Source organism: Solea solea, chromosome 13 (assembly GCF_958295425.1).
Source record: "Solea solea chromosome 13, fSolSol10.1, whole genome shotgun sequence".
In the NCBI taxonomy this organism is placed as follows: Eukaryota; Metazoa; Chordata; class Actinopteri; order Pleuronectiformes; family Soleidae; genus Solea; species Solea solea.
The window spans coordinates 27,413,343-27,431,274 of NC_081146.1; the positions used below are offsets into that span (position 1 = coordinate 27,413,343).

Sequence of the window (17,932 nt, forward strand, 5' to 3'; positions counted from 1 at the left end):
GAGAGAGTCTATATATACATCCCAAAGAGGCTGGTGCTCACAGGCACAGCTGGACTACTGGATAACTGGACTCAGGCCCACTGGATATTTAGCCAGAAAGGTGAGTTTCTCTTATTATATTTATTTATATATGAAATTCTTAATTCAACAGCCCCATCATTGACCTCAGCACTTTATCCTTTACCTCATTATTGAAGATAAGAAAGAAAGACAGAAAGAAAGAAAGAAAGAAAGAAAGAAAGAAAGAAAGAAAGAAAGACAGAAAGAAAGAAAGAAAAGTGTGTTTTTCTGTTCAGCTTTTATCTCCATTATTGAACCTGACCTTTAATAAAAGTCTGTAGACACTGTATTTTATATTTTTCCATTAACATTTGAAGAGTTGTTGAAAAGAAAATGAAAATGTGAAAATGACAGCTGAATCCTTTAGAGAATGTATTCTCTCCATTAAAGCTCTGTAGCACTGAAGCACGGCATATCACAGTGAAAGAAGAGATCAGTGTTTGATCAAGTGTTGTGCAGGACTCGCCTTTTTTCTTTCACAAAAACACATTTTACTTTTTGTTTTACACGAAGACTTTTCTGTTTATTTTTTACAAGGGAAGATATTTCCAAGAGAATTACTCAGTAAGTATCATTTTTTCACAATTACCTTTTTTTTAATTATTGAAATTCAGTCTGTTGGATAAATTACAAAACACAATCTTTCATAAACAGGTTAACGTGTGTAGAAAAGTGACTGAAGGCATGTGACTGAGTGAAATAAATGTAATTAGTGGTGTGACAGGAAAAGGCTGTAAAATGACACCACTGATCTCATCACTGCAGCGATTGTTCTGGGGTTTAACGTATTCATTTGCATTGCTCTTATCTATATATATTATTCTTCATACCAAACCCTCAATAAACAGCACATTGGTGTATGCGGCTGTAATGAGGAAGGAAGTGTGATTGCAGTATTGAACAAGTGCAGTGGTGGTGGGGGATTTTCTCTTGTCAGCCCTGTTGGGTGTGCCTTTTTTTCTGAACTGGACTCTAGGGAACATGAAATGAGTGAAGTCATCGATCCTGAGTGTTTTACATGGAAAAGTAAACTGTCATAAACAATGTAAATCCCCCTGATTCCCCATGTTGTGAACATCTGTGTTTGTAAAGGGTCTTGGTTATAGTTAGCGCAGTAAAAGAGAAAAAGGCATCCCAAAGGACCAGCGCTGCAACGTTGCACAATACTGCACATCATAATTCATGAGTACACATACGATGTTTAATATTTGCTCTGAACTATCATCCATGTCGAGGTTGTTTGTGTATGTTTAAGCTTTCTTTAAATGAGTCAATGTCATCAAGGCTTTAAAAAGTCCCTGTCATTAACCGTGGCTCTGAGGGTGTGGCATGCAACCTGATGCCTACATGTGCTGACATGACCTGCTGCTGCTGCTTTATTGGAGGACGTTGTTTGTCAGGGAAATGTCCTGTGAGGGAAAAAAAGACTTAATTGAAGCTGATTGTATTTGCGTGGCCAAGTAAAGGCAAATAAAACAAAGAGAGACAAAGGAGAATCATATGTTTTATTTCCTAAAATGACATTAAAAACCATTGCGTGATAAGGAGTTTTACACAGGTGTTATGTTTCTTCTTCTTTCAGGAACAAACAAAGTCTGTCGCTGTTGGAAAACACATTAGCTTAGTGTCAAACACATACCGCAGAGATGAACAGTGTGGCAGACTGGATCGTGCAGAACAGGGACAAGATTGAAAAAGGTGTGGAGATCATGGGTCAAGCCTCTGAGGTGCTCGCTGCCACCGTGGGCCAGCTTCACCCGATGCTGGAGGCCGTGTTCGTGGCGTCAGCCGAGCTCCTCAGCAATCCGGACGGTCAAGAGGCTCGCTACCTGACGAAGCAGTTTGAAATTGTCAACCAGAAACTCGAGGGAATCCAAGACGAGATTAACCAAATAGCCCTGGAGCTGCAGAAGACGTCGATGAACAAGCAGAACTTTGACCGCGAGGCGCAGATGCTCAGCCAGTACGAGAAGTTCCAGGACTTTGTCAATGCCAAGCCAAAGTTCCGGGAGAAGAAGAAGGAAAAGTTCCTCAGCCATTTTGAGAACACTGACAGCGACTTGAACATAGACGCGCTCTATAATGCCGTCACAGGGGAGAACACCTCAGGAGACCCTATGCTGGAGACCGTAGTCACGACCGAGCAGAGGAGCAGACGGGCAGTTGAGGATTTCTGTGCCCGACTGAAGAAGCTTTTTGTCGTGGGCATTATCGCCGTCATGGGCCACGCTGCCCTCAAGGAAGGGGCAGTTGGTGAGGAGATGGTGAAGAAGTGGCAGGGACGGATGGAGGATGTGGAGAAACGAATGAAAGCGGCCGTGGACGAGTGCACGGAGAACTTTGCCGAACAAGCCAAGTTAGACATGGAGCAGCAGCTTCAGGAGAATCCCGGGACTGTGGACCGGGACTTTACCAAAACCCTTCTGGATTCACTTGTAAAGAAATATGACTGGGTGAACTGGTCAATCAGGGCTTTCAGTGACCGGGAGCGCATCTTCTTCTTCAACTGGCTGGCAGGGAAGAAGTGCCATGGAATCAGGGGAGCCAATTGGTTTGACCTTTTGACCACGAACAAGATCATAGTGGTGGTCTCATTCTGCGTCAACCCCAAGCCCATTAACAAGTGTCAGATCCAGGAGCAGATTGGGCAAAAGCTGAAGGGGAGTATGATGGAAGTGGCTCTGTCTTTGAACAAGAGTTTCCCCAATTGCCTGGTCCATGCTGTCAGCCATTACAAGGAAGTGGTGGAGAGCAACAACTTCCACGAGGATTGTTACTACTATGGAAAACACAAGGGAGCCTACTTGGGTATCCACCCTGAGTAGCTTTCAGAAAAAAAATGAACAAACTGTAGCTGCATACGCGAAGAATCAAGCTACGGATTCATTCATTCATTCATGTCTTTATCAGAGACAGTATACAATGATCCATAAAGATTGTCTGTGTTGATATATACAGTATATATAATCTGCTCTGCCTGCTCCTCTATGTGATTCATGACTTACTTGAAATTCAAATCTATTCTTTCATATGTTTTATACATCTATCTTTTGTTTGATGATACAGCAGCTTCAGTAATCAGCTCCATGCCAGCACGGACTTGGGTGTGAATGTGTCCCCAGTAGAGACGACAGACGTTGGGCGATATTGATCAGAACGTTGTTATACAGTCTATGACAAGCTGTATATTTAAAGAGACAAGTGTGGATGTATGAGGTACGACTGCACGGACAGCTCGTCCCTCTTCAGACACTGACCGTTAACATTAACCTTCACAAAAGACTTGTCTACATCTCACTGTTAGACAGCCTTTTCAACAGGAAACAACGAGATGTTCCTATGAGCGACACACACTTACCAAACAAGGCAACAGTAGACAAGCAGCACATGTGTAGCCACAAGCTCAAGCTAAAAACTCAGATTTACACACGTGTGTCTGATGGTGAGATACAACCGTCGATTATAAACTGTGCATGTAAGCGTCCTGACTGACTCGTGCAACCACACTTCAAAAAACCTTCACCATCACTTTCAGGTACCCTTAGACAAAATGTGTATTTTTTTTGTTTTTAAAAAGTCCAATATCCAATATTTGTTGCTGCTTTTGGTGCAATATAATATAGTGCTGCGGGGGAAGCCTCTCAAATCTGTAGACCACAATCTTTACCAAGACATTTATGTATATTTTACTTTGATTTGCAATAAACAAAAACAAAGGATGTTTCTGTCACTTTTATTATCACTATGATCATCATTGTTATTATTATTATTATTATTATCATTATTATTATTATTATTATCATTATTATTATTATCATTATTATCATTATTATTATTATTATTATTATTATTACCATTATTATTATGTTGAGTTCTTTAGTTCAAAATGGTCGTATGAAGCATAAGGTACTGCTGAAATTCATGCTTTGATAGCATGTCACTGTTTATCAAATGGGTGGAGGTGTAATAATATCACCTATTATGTGTGTGTGGGTGTGTGCTTTTATTTAATACCTCTTTAGGACCTTATCAGGACCAGTAGTGCTCAAAGAGACCAACATGATCCTAAGGTCCTAATGACACATAACCTCATTTCTGAGGAAATTGTTTAGTGCTTTAATGAAGTTTAGTGTTAAGATTTGAATTGTGGTTAAGTTTAGTGTCGGATTAACTTTTTATGGTCAATGCAATGTCCTAGGAAGAGTAGCTGCGCAGACCCGTGTGTGTGTGTGTGTGCGTGTCCGTGTCCGGGTGTGTCTCTCTGCTCTGTAACACCAGAGTCACGTGACCAAGGCAGACAAACAGTCTTCAAGTGCGCGTGTATTTCTTTCGCAGACTCTATCAGGTGAGTCCGTTTCTGCTCTAAATGTAGTGAATGTTTGTCAGTGGAGATCCACGCTGTGTGTTAGTGTTCGTGTTCGTGTTATTAATGAGACTCTGGCAGGAGGAGGAAGAGGAGGAGGAGGAGGAAGAGGGGAAATGTTGCTTCATCCCAGTCTCTCCCAGTTCCCAGTTCCATAATAATGAAGTCTGTGTATTTGTCTTGTTAACACTGCAGCCCCGTGTTAATAAAGAGGAGTGCGTATAGAAACGAATGTAAAGTTATTTCCACTTTCATGGGCGTTGGTGGCGAGTTTCAGTGCCACGGTTCCAGGAAGTGCGTGAAAACTTTGTTTCGCGTGTGCGGCGCGTGTAACAGAAGCCTCGTGACTGCTGGCGTTTAGCTGCTGGGTTTGTTTGTCTCTCTGTTCTGCGGCTGCAAAAACGATACAATTAGAGTCCTTGTAGCAGTCGGATCGATACTTGATCCATTAACGCAGCGTGAAGCGGTCAGCTGTGGTCAGCTGTGGTCAGCTGGCAGAGACAGAGGTTTAGTCACGTTCACAGGAAACAGAAACTCACTCATGTTCAAAGAAATGACCTGATGTTAGTTGTTTCATTTTATAAACCACTATCTATAAAGGTACAGTGTTATTGATTATTGGTTATTGGTTATTGGTGAAGTTACACGCTACATGTGTTCAGTGTTGGCTGATTCATGGTACAATGTGGCAAACGAGACAGTACACAGTTACAGTATCAGTGTCAGTACATGATACAACCACACATTTGAAAAACAAACACTGAAATGTCTTTCTGAGTATTTTAATATAGACAACAAGAGTATTGATTGTAGATCTCTTATATAAATGACATTGTAGTTCATCGCTGACTCAGAACTTTCCTGTTTAAATGTAAACCACTCACTTTACTTCACCAAATCACAGGGAGACATTTGATTTTGTGCAACTTCGATAAAGCTGAATGAAGGATTTCAAATGTCAGTCATGAAACTTACTGCAGGGATCAACTGTTCTTTTGTGACGTTAATAGCTGATTTTCTCCCTGGACTTTGGTGTGGGAGAGTGAGTGGTTTACAGCGTCGGACACACTTTAGTTTTCAGTCAGCAGCGTCATATTCTGAAGAGATCTTAGGCGTAAGTGGGTGTGGATGTTATTAAGTGGCTAATATTGCAGCCATTTCACTGAGAGCTATGTCTCGTGGTGTTTCTTGACAGAGGGGCAGCTCACAGTGCACTTAGTGCCAACTATAATATGCTAAAATAGCATTACTATTGCTGTGACTGATGTTTTCTTACACAGTGCATTGCTTATTGACTTTTAACAGTGATGCATCAATGTGCAAAATTCTCGTGCAGCTGAGGTGGAGCGAGTTTTGTGCATTTATAACTGTTTGTCAATGATAACTGCTGATTTAATCCCACTACATGTTGTTATTATTATTATTATTATTATTATTATTATTAAAGTAGCAGTATGGCACCACAGAAATGAAGTACATTGAGTACAACGTTATTCTTATATTAGATACCACTGTGTTTTGTTTGAGCTGACAGTGTAAAGATGCATTAACACACTTACACTGCAGTTACACAACCCGTGGGACCACGAGTGAGAGAGAGAAATGCAGCGAGAACATCAGTGGAAAACAGGAATCACACTCTTAGCATGGTGAAATCAAATAAGATACAGTAACTTTCAGCTCCCTCATTTTACATGGAAATCATTCAAATATTACATATTACATAAGCACATTTGTATTATTAACGTCTATATTATATCAACACTTCAGTCTAATGGTGGAATTCCTTTACAGTAAACAGGTGTACTGCAGAAGTAGGTGCTGCTGCGATCTTCTCACTGCAGTCTTCTGCAGTCTGGCAGGAGAAATCCCCAGAGACAGCACAGACCTCAGCAGAGGGAGATGAACAAGCTGACTGATTGTTTTCCGTTGTCTTGTTGCCTTGGCAACTTGCTGAGTTCCACTGGAAAGAGCACCCTTGCCGAGCAAGTTTAACCTCTTCCACTTAATCACTCCCACGCCTGCTATCTCAATATTGACTGGGCTGACTGCAGCAGGAGAAAACAGCACAGTGGACACAAAGGAGTGGAACCTGCATTCAAACGTGTGAGAACGTGTGAGAACACGTGAGAACGTGTGAGAACACGGTCATTCTCAGGGCCAGATGCAGACAGGAAACGGTTAAACGTGAGACTGAGGGAGACGGAGGCATTTTTCCCCAAAGATCTTTTATTTAGTTTGAAATAATGACACATTTGCAGTTGTGCACAGGGACATGTCTGAACATGTCTGTGAGACCAGGCCGGTCTACTGCCCCTGGCCTTTGGAAGGAGTGCTTCATATTAGATTAAGATTTTCCAAGTTACCACTTGAGTGGACATCTTGTTTTTAAGGTGAAGGAAGTGTTTTCCTTCATGTTCACATCTGAGATAAATGATTCAACTGAGTGAATATCTGACAACTGATAATGTATGACAAAACAATCCAGATTTGAGGTGAACTTTAGCTGTAGTAGTTTAACTTTAAAAACTTTATTTTTTCACACAAATGTTTATGTTATCTGTCATTCTTCAGTTAAATGACCTGTTTTTATGGTAAATTGTTTTATTTTATGAGTAATTCTTATCAAATGAATTCTCATTTTGACCAGACTTTTTCCTCAATCTTTCATTCGCAGCAGCTTCTATTCCACCTTTCAAAATAAGAGCCACTGACTTTGGCTTTTTAAATCTTTCCTGTGTAAACCTCTCGCCATAACACTTGGCATTAAAGTGTATTATTGTGGCATCTTTTTTTTACTCCACTAGTTTTTCTTATGAAATAGATTACACATGTTTATGTCATCTTTTGTTTCATGTATAAGCTTTGAAGGTGCTGCTAGGCAGATATTCCATTTAGTTTTGTATTTCATTTCTATAAGCGGTCTGGTTAAGAGGATCACTCTTTTCTCACAGTATAACTTTTGTTAAATGTCATTTCCTTATATTTATGAAGTTGTTATTATAAAGTATTTCAGTAGTAGCTGTGATGGTAAACTTAGTGCCATAGACGTGTAGTCATATAGTCCATATACAGTAATGCTTTTTTGTTTTTGTACAGTGATGCTGTGTGAAGTTAGATATATACTAGAAATACAGTAAGTATACAACAATGTAACATTATTTCTATATTATAAATTATATTATTAAAGTACAAACATAAAATAATGTTTTAACATAATAAAAATAATGATAGGTTAGGAATAATAAACCAAATCTAAGTATCATGTGAAACCCAACGCAGCCATGTTGTCAGTAAACAGTTGGAAGCCATTTTGTTTTACTGTGTAAATCACAGTAAAATGTAAACTTCAAAGCGTGAGCCTCTTAATAAATGATAAAATGTCCTTTTTCTATTTAACAGTTGAAACTTTACTACCTTCCCTCTGCATTGTTGGCTGCGTGCTCACTGGGTGTGGCTGAAACTCACTCCTGTGTTTCTTGTCTTTCCTTATCAGTCGTTGCTGAGCGGTAAGAGGAGCAGGAGCAGGAGCAGGAGCAGGAGCGCAGGCCACAGTCCAGCAACACGTGAGTAAACCTACAACAGACACTAAACATTCACTTCATTTGACCAACTTTACTTTCACTTTTCTTGCAGTGATCAGTTTTCTTTTGCTCGTCTCTTATACAAACAAGACCTCAGACGTTTACCAGCTGCCTTGAGTTTGTTGTCTCTGGTTCTCAGTCCTCTGTGTCTTACATGAAGGTTTAACACATGGATAACTGTCAAAAAATTCTCGTGATAAGAGGTGATAAAGATCATATTTTACAGTGCATAGTTAGGTCCAGGGTTCAGGTTCTGATCTGGCTTAGTCACATCGCTTGGGACAGCAGTCAAAGTTCACAGCAGAATACTGTCATTATCTTAACGTAAGTATTTATGAATCTCTTTGTCAGAACCAGAGCAACACCAGCAGAGATGGCAAACCAGCTGCAGCAGCTCGTAGCAGAGAAGAAGGCCATGGTGGAGACGGTGATGGAGGTGTTTGAACAGGGAGCCGAGGTGGTGGCCAGTATAGCCGGAGACCTCTTCCCCATTTTCGCCATAGCTGCGCCTATTGTTAAACTGGCGCTGGACAACGTGGAGAGCAAAGAAGCCGCGTTCATGAAGGAGCAGTTTCAGAAAGTGCGTGAGCGTCTGGAGCTGGTGTCCGAGGAAATCCAGAAGATCAATGAGGAGATTAAGAAGAGTGGAATGGATACTTCTTATTTCCCAGTGGAGGAGAACATCACCAACCAGTTCAGGAAGTACATGGCCATCCTTAACGCCAGGCCCAAGTTTAGAGAAGTCAAGAAGAAGGATTTCCTTACTCATTTTGCCAAAACAGGTGGTGACAAAAACCTCAACACGCTGTATAATGTTGTGGTCGGAAACGGCTTCTCCGGGGAATCTGTGCTGGAGATCACGCTGAACTATGAGGAGAAAAGTCGCAGGCCGGTGGAGGACTTCTGTGCCCGACTTAAGAAGCTGTTCTGCATTGGACTCATTGCCCTGCTGGGCCATGCTGCTCTGAAGGGATATGATGAGGAGGAGGCTCTTCTCAAAGACTGGGGTGAGAAGATGAACACTGTCCAGTCTAAAATAAGTGCTGTGATTGAAGACTGCATTGTCAGCTTCCCTAAACAAGCAGAGCAAGATTCCCGACGCCTGGTCAGAGACCAGCCAGGTGTAACCAGCCAGCAGCTAGCCGACGCTATCAAAGAGAAGCTCAACAAGAAGTACGACTGGGTGGGCTGGTCCGTGCGTGTGTTCAGGTCTCCTTCAGGCTTGTTTGCTAAAAAGAAGGATTTCCATTGCCCAACGGGGAAGAGTCGCTTCCAGGTCCCCACATCTGATGAGAAACTGAATGTGTGGGTGTCCTACAGCTCCTCGCCGGAGCCTGTGGACAAGACTCGCGTCCAGCAGCTGATCCAGAGTCAGAAGAAGCTCACGGTGGTGGGTGTGGCAGAGGATCTGTTTCAGAAGTTGCCCGGCGGCTGCATGGTCCACGTGGTCAAAACCAGCGTAGACCCGTGCTGCTCCTGCACCTTCAGTGATGAGCTGCACTACTGGGAGAAGCACAACAACCTCTATGTCTGTGTTCACTCTGCTTGATGTTTTTTTAGACACTCAAAAAAGATCAGTCTATGTTTGTATGTTTGCACAGATAATCTCAGAATCTATTCCCGCCTCTCCGCTCTGCCTTAGCATCAAATATTACACACTATGTGCCTTAGTTACGTCTCCCTGTATTATTCTCTTTTATTCTAAGAATGTATATTATCTCCACCAGTAAGTTACTTCAGTTGTTTTCGTTTAGTCTCAGGCTGTTTGTGGTGCAGCGCAGACAACACAGACAGCACAGACAACACAGACAGTATGGAATACAACCACACTCTGTCACTGGCTGCTGTACAACACCAACAAAGCACACACAATGAAAGTGTATCATTGAAACCAGAGGTGAAGGGACGTCTTAACCTGTGAAGCTTCAACTTTATTCACCCAATATTTTATAGTGCCTTTGTCTTTATATGGACATAAATCTAAAAATTGAGATTTTGGGTGATTTCTTTTTTTGTGACTAATCTGCCAATGAACACTGACACATGTCATGTAGACACCTTGTTATTATTGTTCTTTTACACCACTGTAATCTGACTTCCTTCTTTGTTTGTATATTCTTTATATCGTCTTATTCGTTTAATTGATTTCTTTGAACATTTTATTATCTTAGCAAACCAACAAGTACTTATTGTGTACTTTCTGTGCTTCTTACTGTTCAAACCTGGAATGTCAGATTTCTACAACAGTTGATGTAATAAGTCGTCCAAATAAACCGCGTTTGTTTATAGTTGTGTATGATTCTTGTTAAAAAGAGTGAACGTTGAAAGTGTTGCTGGTTTTACTTTTTTGGTAAATGATGTAAATTCTGTGTCATTTGTCACATGGCACACTGCCACAGGGTCCATGACGTTTTTCCAGACTCATCAATATCAATTGTCACAAGATCGTCACAGAAAATGTAATTACGAGGATGAAATTGTGTTCAAATAACTTGAACTTGATGTTTGTGCAACTTTTTTCATGATATTTGTCTTATTAATTATAAAAAAATAATGAAATTGTATGAAATTTGTTGAACAAAAACATCTTAAAAGAACTTTAAACTGTACAAACAGTAAATCAAAGTTACACCTTTTCCTATTAAAGGTCATCTGGAACAATATGCCAGAATATTCTGTTATATAATAGTGAGATAAAAGTGTGAAGTACAGGACAGTTTAATGATCTATATTTAACACATCAAGAATAGAGGATTAGGGTCATGTGTAAAAAGAATTTGGAAAGAAAAACAGCCTGAATGATAAAAGTGAGAATTTTGACGTACAGCTTAGAAAACAAGAGAATCCGGATGTTACGGTTACTTTGGAAACACCCACAGTGGTCTATAATTATGTGGTCGAGGCTTTTCTATCTTTGGCACATAACGACTCATCGCAGTGCATTTCTCACGGGTCAAGAAAGAACCCTGACAGAACAGAACAAGTGCAAAGAAAAACAACTGGGTCAACTGTTTTTGTATCATCAACAGAAACAATGGGGACAACATTTAGTCCAGGGTGGAAATTTACAACATAATATATGATTTTAAAGTCAACTTCAATTTTTTTAGGGGAAAAAACTGAAATATCATTTTCAGGGGTTGTGTATGCATCCCTCAGTCTCCTGAGTTAAATCTAATAAAAATATACAATATACTGTAGTAACTCCATATTTCCAGTCTTTCTTGAAATATTGAAATAAGCCACTCTTATCTAGTACCTCAGCTCTGTCTGTATCCATGGTTACTTCATGGTCAAGGTCAACTCTATTATTTACACAGCTCTTCATCACAAGCAAGTCTCAACAGTCTCAGACAAAGAGGGAAAAGTCTGAGAAAAAATCCTCGCCTAAAATTCTCTAAACGCAGCAAATGCAGCACGAGTGAGAGGATTAGAGCGGAGAGACACTTTGATGATACCTGTTTGCCAATGGAACACGGCTGAGACAGACCCACGTCCAAGTTTCCACTGGCAAGTCTTGTTCTAACTCAGCTGAGAGGCCCCGACTTCATCAGCAGCTTTAAGAGGACAGAACATGGACCTGAAATCCATCAACACTGACAAAGGTTCCATTACTGGAACTTTGAATGCTTTAAAGAATCTGCAATATTTTCATTTTGCTGATTTGGAGGCAGCAAAAACAAGCTGTGAAATAATTTTGGACATCGGTAGGAAAATGAGCTTGTAACAGGAGGGTCACCAGTTCAAATCCTGGGAAAGGTCAAGGGCTTGGGTGCCTCTGAGCAAGGATGGGTTAAATGCAGAGGTCAAATTCACTTCATAGTAATAAGTAATAAAGCTAAATCTAATGCTTAGTAAATAGTATCAAATGACAAGGTATCAAATAATGTATCAGATTATGATTAATGCAAGGATGACTCAAACAACAATGTAGTAAACAAGCTTAAAATAATAAGTCAAATCATTTCTCAAAGAACAGTTTATCAAGTGACAAGGTGTAGTAAGTAACAGATAATAATAATAATGTGTCAAGTAACAATATATCAAATGACAATAAATCAAATAATTAGTCAAATAGCAACTCAAATTATAACTGGGTTGATAATTTGATATGTATACGGCACGGCACGGCACGGCACAGCACGGCACAGCTGTGCAAAATAGTGCTTACTCAATGTGGGCGGAGTCATCACAGCATGGCTGCATGAAACTGTCATGACTTCATTTTACACACACACACAAACGAGTGACGAGTGACTTGTAAAGCAGTTGTTTTCAGTGTAACTGAATCATTAGAATCACAAGTTCAGACTCTGACACAGTCACTGGACTGAAACACAGCGCCAGGGTTTGTGACGTCGGTCGCAATATTGAGATTTTAGACATTTCCCTGGTAGTTGTTGGAGATTAACCCACATTTTTGGGATTGTTACGTCTTCTACAGTTCGGCCGTGCCGTGCCGTGCCGAGGCGAGGCGGTGGAAACATGACATGAGTGTCTCAATCATGGACACATCTGCTTAAGGACTAGTGGACCCAGGAATCAAACCCTGTTTGTTGTTGTTTGTCGTTGGAGAATAACGCGATTTCAGGATTTTTAGTATTTTAATGATCTACAGTTCGGCATTGTTCGGTTTGAACAAACCAATCAGTGGCCGGCAGTCTGTCTACGTCACATTTCAGTAGCAGCTCAGCTCGCCTGGAACCTCGACAGAGCAGGTACCAGATACTATCACTGATGCAGACGCAAAAAAACAAACAGTAGACGAGTAGATTTGAGCTGTATAATAGAAAAGTGCCAGTCTTGGAATCTGAGTTTTAGAAAACCAGGTTCAGTGGGCTGGGAAATTCCTTGTTCTGACTACAAATGGAACACAGCCTTAAAATCTGCAGTACTTTAAATATTTATGAACCAGTGATTTTTGGAAAGAGAGCATCCATCCATCTTCTACCGCTTTATCCTCCACATGAGGGTTGCAGGGAGCACTGGTGCCAATCCCGGCTGACATAGGGCGAAAGGTGGGGTACACCCTGGACAGGTTGAGAAAGATCTCCTAGTTTTCTGCACAAGAGTGACAGCATTAAAAATGATAATAATAAAAACACTGGACGCTCATGTCCTCTGACTCTCTGTTCTGTTCACGCCCAGGTGGTTTAAAGCAAAACTGCTGCTTCTAATTACTCCTCCGTGAATATGACAGTCGTGCATTGAGCTCGCTCGATCAGGTGACCTCAGGAACGCAGAAAAACATCACGTGGTAACCAACAGATTTGCCCCGCCTTGCAGGAATACATTGTACATTCAGCCGTTCCCTCGCCGTGACCCAAAGCTGAATCAATTCACTCACAGAGGAGATGGCAGCCATTTTGGTTCAAAATGTGATGATGGACGGTGCGTGTCACATGACGTGTAGGAGGAGCTAAGGTTCATCTGTGGGCTCTGAATGCAGCTCAGTTTAGCTTTATTTGTTGTAGTTTGGCTGATGCAGCTTTGTAAAAGATTTAGAGTTATTATCTGACCCTACAGAAATTATTCATTTATTATATTGCTTATTTATTCATTTATTTAATTATTCATTTATTTATTTATTTTATTGCTTATTTTTTTTTTTTTAATTTGTATTATTATTTAAATAAGCTGATACTAAGATGTGGCGTCGACAGACTGCCGGCCACTGATTGGTCAGAGTGTGTCGTCACTGGAAGAGTCATGAGCACGACGTCGGACACAGGAATCAAACCTGCAATTACGTGGCTGCTGTCCACAGAATCAGTCCATCAAGGTGCAGACACTCCTGTGTTTGGTGGCTGATGAGAGGAATGTCATGGCCGTGCTGTGAGACCCCGCCCATGTTGAGGAGGTACTATGACGTCATGGAAAACGACTTAAATGCCTTATACCCAAACTGAGAAGAGTCGAGTCGAGTTGTGCTCGAACTGTAAGATGGAGAAACACCATTTTCTCAAGTTCATGAATATTCAGCTGTAATCCACGCAATTCTGTGAACATCCTTTTAAATTGAAAGCTAAAAACAGTTTTTTGTGGACTAAGTTCTGTCCAACCTGTTAATACAATAGTATGGGCTGTTCATTTCAGTGGGGGAAAAGGTTTTTGGAAAAATGAATAGAGAAAATGGTTGACAACTTAAAGAATATTACTTCAGTTGGTAACACTTAAATCAGAGGTGTCAAATTAGCGGCCCACAGGCCACATGTGGCCCACCACTTAATATGATGTTATAATGAAAACATGGCCCACGACTTCCTCTTCTTTTAGACACAGCACCTGTGGCTGAGGAACAGCTGCCAGTGAAGTGACAGAATATTATTCTAAATATACATGTGTGAGCAATAATAACACGTTTGGTTGTAATTATCACCTAATTAAATGTACTACATTCAACATTAAATTACACATATGCTGGTTGGTGTTCACATTACACTTGTCGTTGTGATTGTTGATATTAATTGACTTATTGTGCAATATATATGTTTTTATTGTGAAGTTTAGAGAATTCCATATTAACACGTTCATTTTGAAATTCTGTGAAATATCATCATGAATATCTTTATTGTGATACAACACCCACTGCTTGTCACACAGGGACAAGGACTTGGACCCAATTGCACGACTCAGGAGACAAAGTGAAACTTTTATTTTCAAAGTGCAACAAAAAAACACTCCTGAGAGAGAAAAACTATTAACAAAAAACAGCTAAAGCTAACAAACAAAATCACTACGAGAAAAAACAAAGAAGCAAACAAAGGTATAAAAACCTGACAGAGAGTTTACTCTGGTTCACACACAGGTGGAAACAATCAGGGCGGGAAAGACAAGCCGACTGGCAGCAAAACACCAGGGGAAGGAAGAGGGGAATTTCAAAATAAAACAATATTGACTCAAGACAACAACTAAACACAAGCAGCTTTCTTGGCCATGACACTACTGAGCAGTTGTTTCTTTTTTCCTTTTCTCTGGACCAGACTTGACACTCAGTGGAACTCAGGTCACAGGAGTTTGACGCCGCTGACCTAAATAAAAGGTTCATTCTAACCTAAATAAACAAGTTGTCTTCATGTCACTGAAAATGTTACTTTCACTGAACTTGAATGCAATTTTCTTTTCACTTTTCCTGCTCAAAAGCTTTGGCATGTCGTTTTATTTTGGCGGGGTTAGACAGACCAGTTTGAAGTAGGGCCACTAACAACTCTTTGGCCCTGGGGGCCCGAAACTGTGAAGAATCTAAAACCAGGAAGTGGTTGACTTGTATTTCCTGCACACACACACACATACACACACACACACACACACACACACACACACACATGCACACACACACACACAGCACCTCTTGGTCCCGTTCTTCACCACAGTTCGTGTTATTCTTTGTGCTCCCTCCTCACATACCAGGGTCTGGGCAAGACCTGACAAGCGGAGGTGGCCCTGCTGTGTCAGAGAACCTTCTCTGCTGTGGTGCTGCTTATAACCCTCTTAAACCTCTGAGACAACCCACGAGTAATCCCTCCAATAATTGTTTATTTCTACAGAAAAACAAACTGAGTCTTCATCTCTATTTATTCTGTATTCCAAACAGCTCTCAACTGTTTTCCCATGTTCTTAAGTCAATTGTGGGAAAACTGTGGATAAAAAAGATGGAGCTAATACTTCCTGCTCAATAACACTCTCCATAAAGGCATGCAGTTGTGTGAGATTAATATACATTTCATGGGTAAATGTAGTAATAGAAATATCCTCCATCATGTGATAAACATGTCTGTGGTAGCTGCTCCTTTAAATGCAGATCACACACGTCACGCTTCATGAATGATGCTCCATTAACACTCAGACATACCTGTGGCTGTGCCTTAAGCCACACTGTGTGTGTGTGTGTGTGTGTGTGTGTGTGTCTCTGAGTTGTGCAACAAGAATTCAACATGAGCCAACAAGTGTGTTTGAGGCACCTGCTGTAATTTCAATGATCATTGTTGGCTGCAACAACAACAAAAAAGAACAGGTGCCATTTTAATGTTCAGATTCCAGGAGTAAAACACAGGTGAAACTTGCTGTGTGAGGAAGTTCTGTTGGATGTGAAAGAATAAAAGAACGGGTCCATGGCTCCCCCTTAAGCATGTCGGGGTGTGGTACAACTCTGACACGACTGCCCACCGTCTATCGCAGGGGTGTCAAAGTCAAATGACCTGAGGGCCAATGAGCATCTAGTCTGGACAAGCAGGGGCCGACATAGAGGAAAAAAAGGGAAAAAAACAACTATTATTTAGTAGCCGGTGGTCAATATAAGATATTCATTATGATATTAGACAGAATTGCAAAGTAAAAGTGCTTGTTTTGATATAAAATGATTCACAATAAAAACATATTTATGATGCATAAAAAATTACATTGAAAATAATGACGAGGATAATTGTGATTAAAACAGCTTAAATATATGTGCTTTCATGTTGAGTGTAATACATTTAATAAAGCAATGATTACAACCTCTTATTACTATTATATAAAAATATTGCAATGTCTTATATTCTGTCTCTATTCCATCACCTCGCACAGTGGTGGGCGGGCCGCAGGTAATTGATTGGAGGGCAACATGTGGAAGTTGAATTACACAATGAAGTAAAATAAAATCTCACAAACAAACAGACCAACACGTTTAAAGGGATAGTTCATGTATGACATAGAGATCAGCAGCAGAGTGGAGGTGACGCTGTCACAGACTCGTCACATGATCTGACAGCGCTGGTGTCTGTGTCACACAACTTAATATCTAGAAATACATATAAATGTAAAGTGCTTCTTTCTTCTCTTGTAAAATACACAGTATGATCAGATTAGCACTGTTAAAGCCAAATAAGTCAGGATCACTGAAGAAAATGCTGACTTCAAATGTTTTTTGGGGCATGGCTGAGAGGAAGGGAATTGTGTATATATATATATATATACATATATGTATATGTATATATGTATGTATATATATGTGTGTGTATTTGAATAACTCAAACCTAAAGCATGAATATTTGCAGACTCATTGTTCACATTGGAAAAGGTTAAGACTGTGATGGTGAATGTTTGTGTTGTTTGTTGAATCGTCTGTAAAGGGTTTGTTTTTAAATTGAACAGAATGAGCACCACCTAGTGGCGAATAGTGTCATCACAGCCTGGGAATATAGAGTAAAGAAAAGTCACTTCTAATTTGTTATGACACAGAAAATGAGCTTGACAGAAGCATAGAGAGGCATGAAGGTTGACCCAGCATTATTTTATTAGGATAATAAAATATTGGATCAACCTTCATAATAATTATTACATATTACATGCAAATACATGTATATATATATATATATATATACATATCAAATACATGATCAGTCAGTTCTTGTGTTAGTTTATGTTTAAAGTTACGTTAAGTTCATGTCACTTTTGGTGTGGGTTTGAGTTTCACTTCCCCTTTTATTTTGGTAAACGTTCATGTGTCTTCCTGTCGCGTGGTTTCTTCAGTTGTTTTGACACATCTCCCCTGATTCCCTCATGCACTTCACCTGGTGATCCTTAAGTAATCACTCACACCTGCCCTTGATTCCCTCTTCCCTACATAGTGTCCCCAGTCCCTTTGTCATGTGCCAGTGCGTCGTTTATGCTTCCAGAGAAAATGTCAGTGTCCAAGTCTGTTTTGCATTTTGCTTAGTTCGCTCTAGTGCCACGTTTTATTTCGTTTCTTCTACTTCAAGGAAGAGGTGATTTTGATTTTGTCTGTTTTCTCAAGAGGACAATAAATACTCTTGAATCTTCATGGTGCCTCGTGCCTCGTGCCTCGTGCACTTGGGTTCAAGCAGTGTTTTTTCGCCTTCCTAACATTGTTGTCCTGTTTCCTTTCTGGCACTGATTTTACTTTCCACTTAATATTTGGTGATGA

The 17,932-nt window shown here is 40.3% G+C and overlaps 2 protein-coding genes across 3 annotated transcripts; both read left to right on the forward strand.

The window, feature by feature from the left end:
• On the forward strand, positions 1-3,779 carry rpz5 (rapunzel 5). 2 transcript variants are annotated; one of them, XM_058647893.1, is made up of 3 exons: positions 82-100; positions 598-624; positions 1,643-3,779. In XM_058647893.1, exon 3 carries the CDS (start codon positions 1,707-1,709, stop codon positions 2,883-2,885), a length of 1,179 nt encoding a protein of 392 aa, XP_058503876.1. In that variant the 5' UTR covers positions 82-100; positions 598-624; positions 1,643-1,706; the 3' UTR covers positions 2,886-3,779. The 2 variants fall into 2 exon arrangements, with proteins under 2 accessions (XP_058503875.1, XP_058503876.1); XM_058647892.1 differs by lacking the exon at positions 598-624 and having other exon boundaries at positions 1-100.
• A 514-nt stretch (positions 3,780-4,293) lies between these two features.
• rpz4 (rapunzel 4) lies at positions 4,294-10,295 on the forward strand. Its single transcript, XM_058647894.1, has 3 exons — positions 4,294-4,405; positions 7,920-7,989; positions 8,359-10,295. Exon 3 carries the CDS (start codon positions 8,381-8,383, stop codon positions 9,554-9,556), a length of 1,176 nt encoding a protein of 391 aa, XP_058503877.1. The 5' UTR covers positions 4,294-4,405; positions 7,920-7,989; positions 8,359-8,380; the 3' UTR covers positions 9,557-10,295.
• Positions 10,296-17,932: the final 7,637 nt, after the last annotated feature.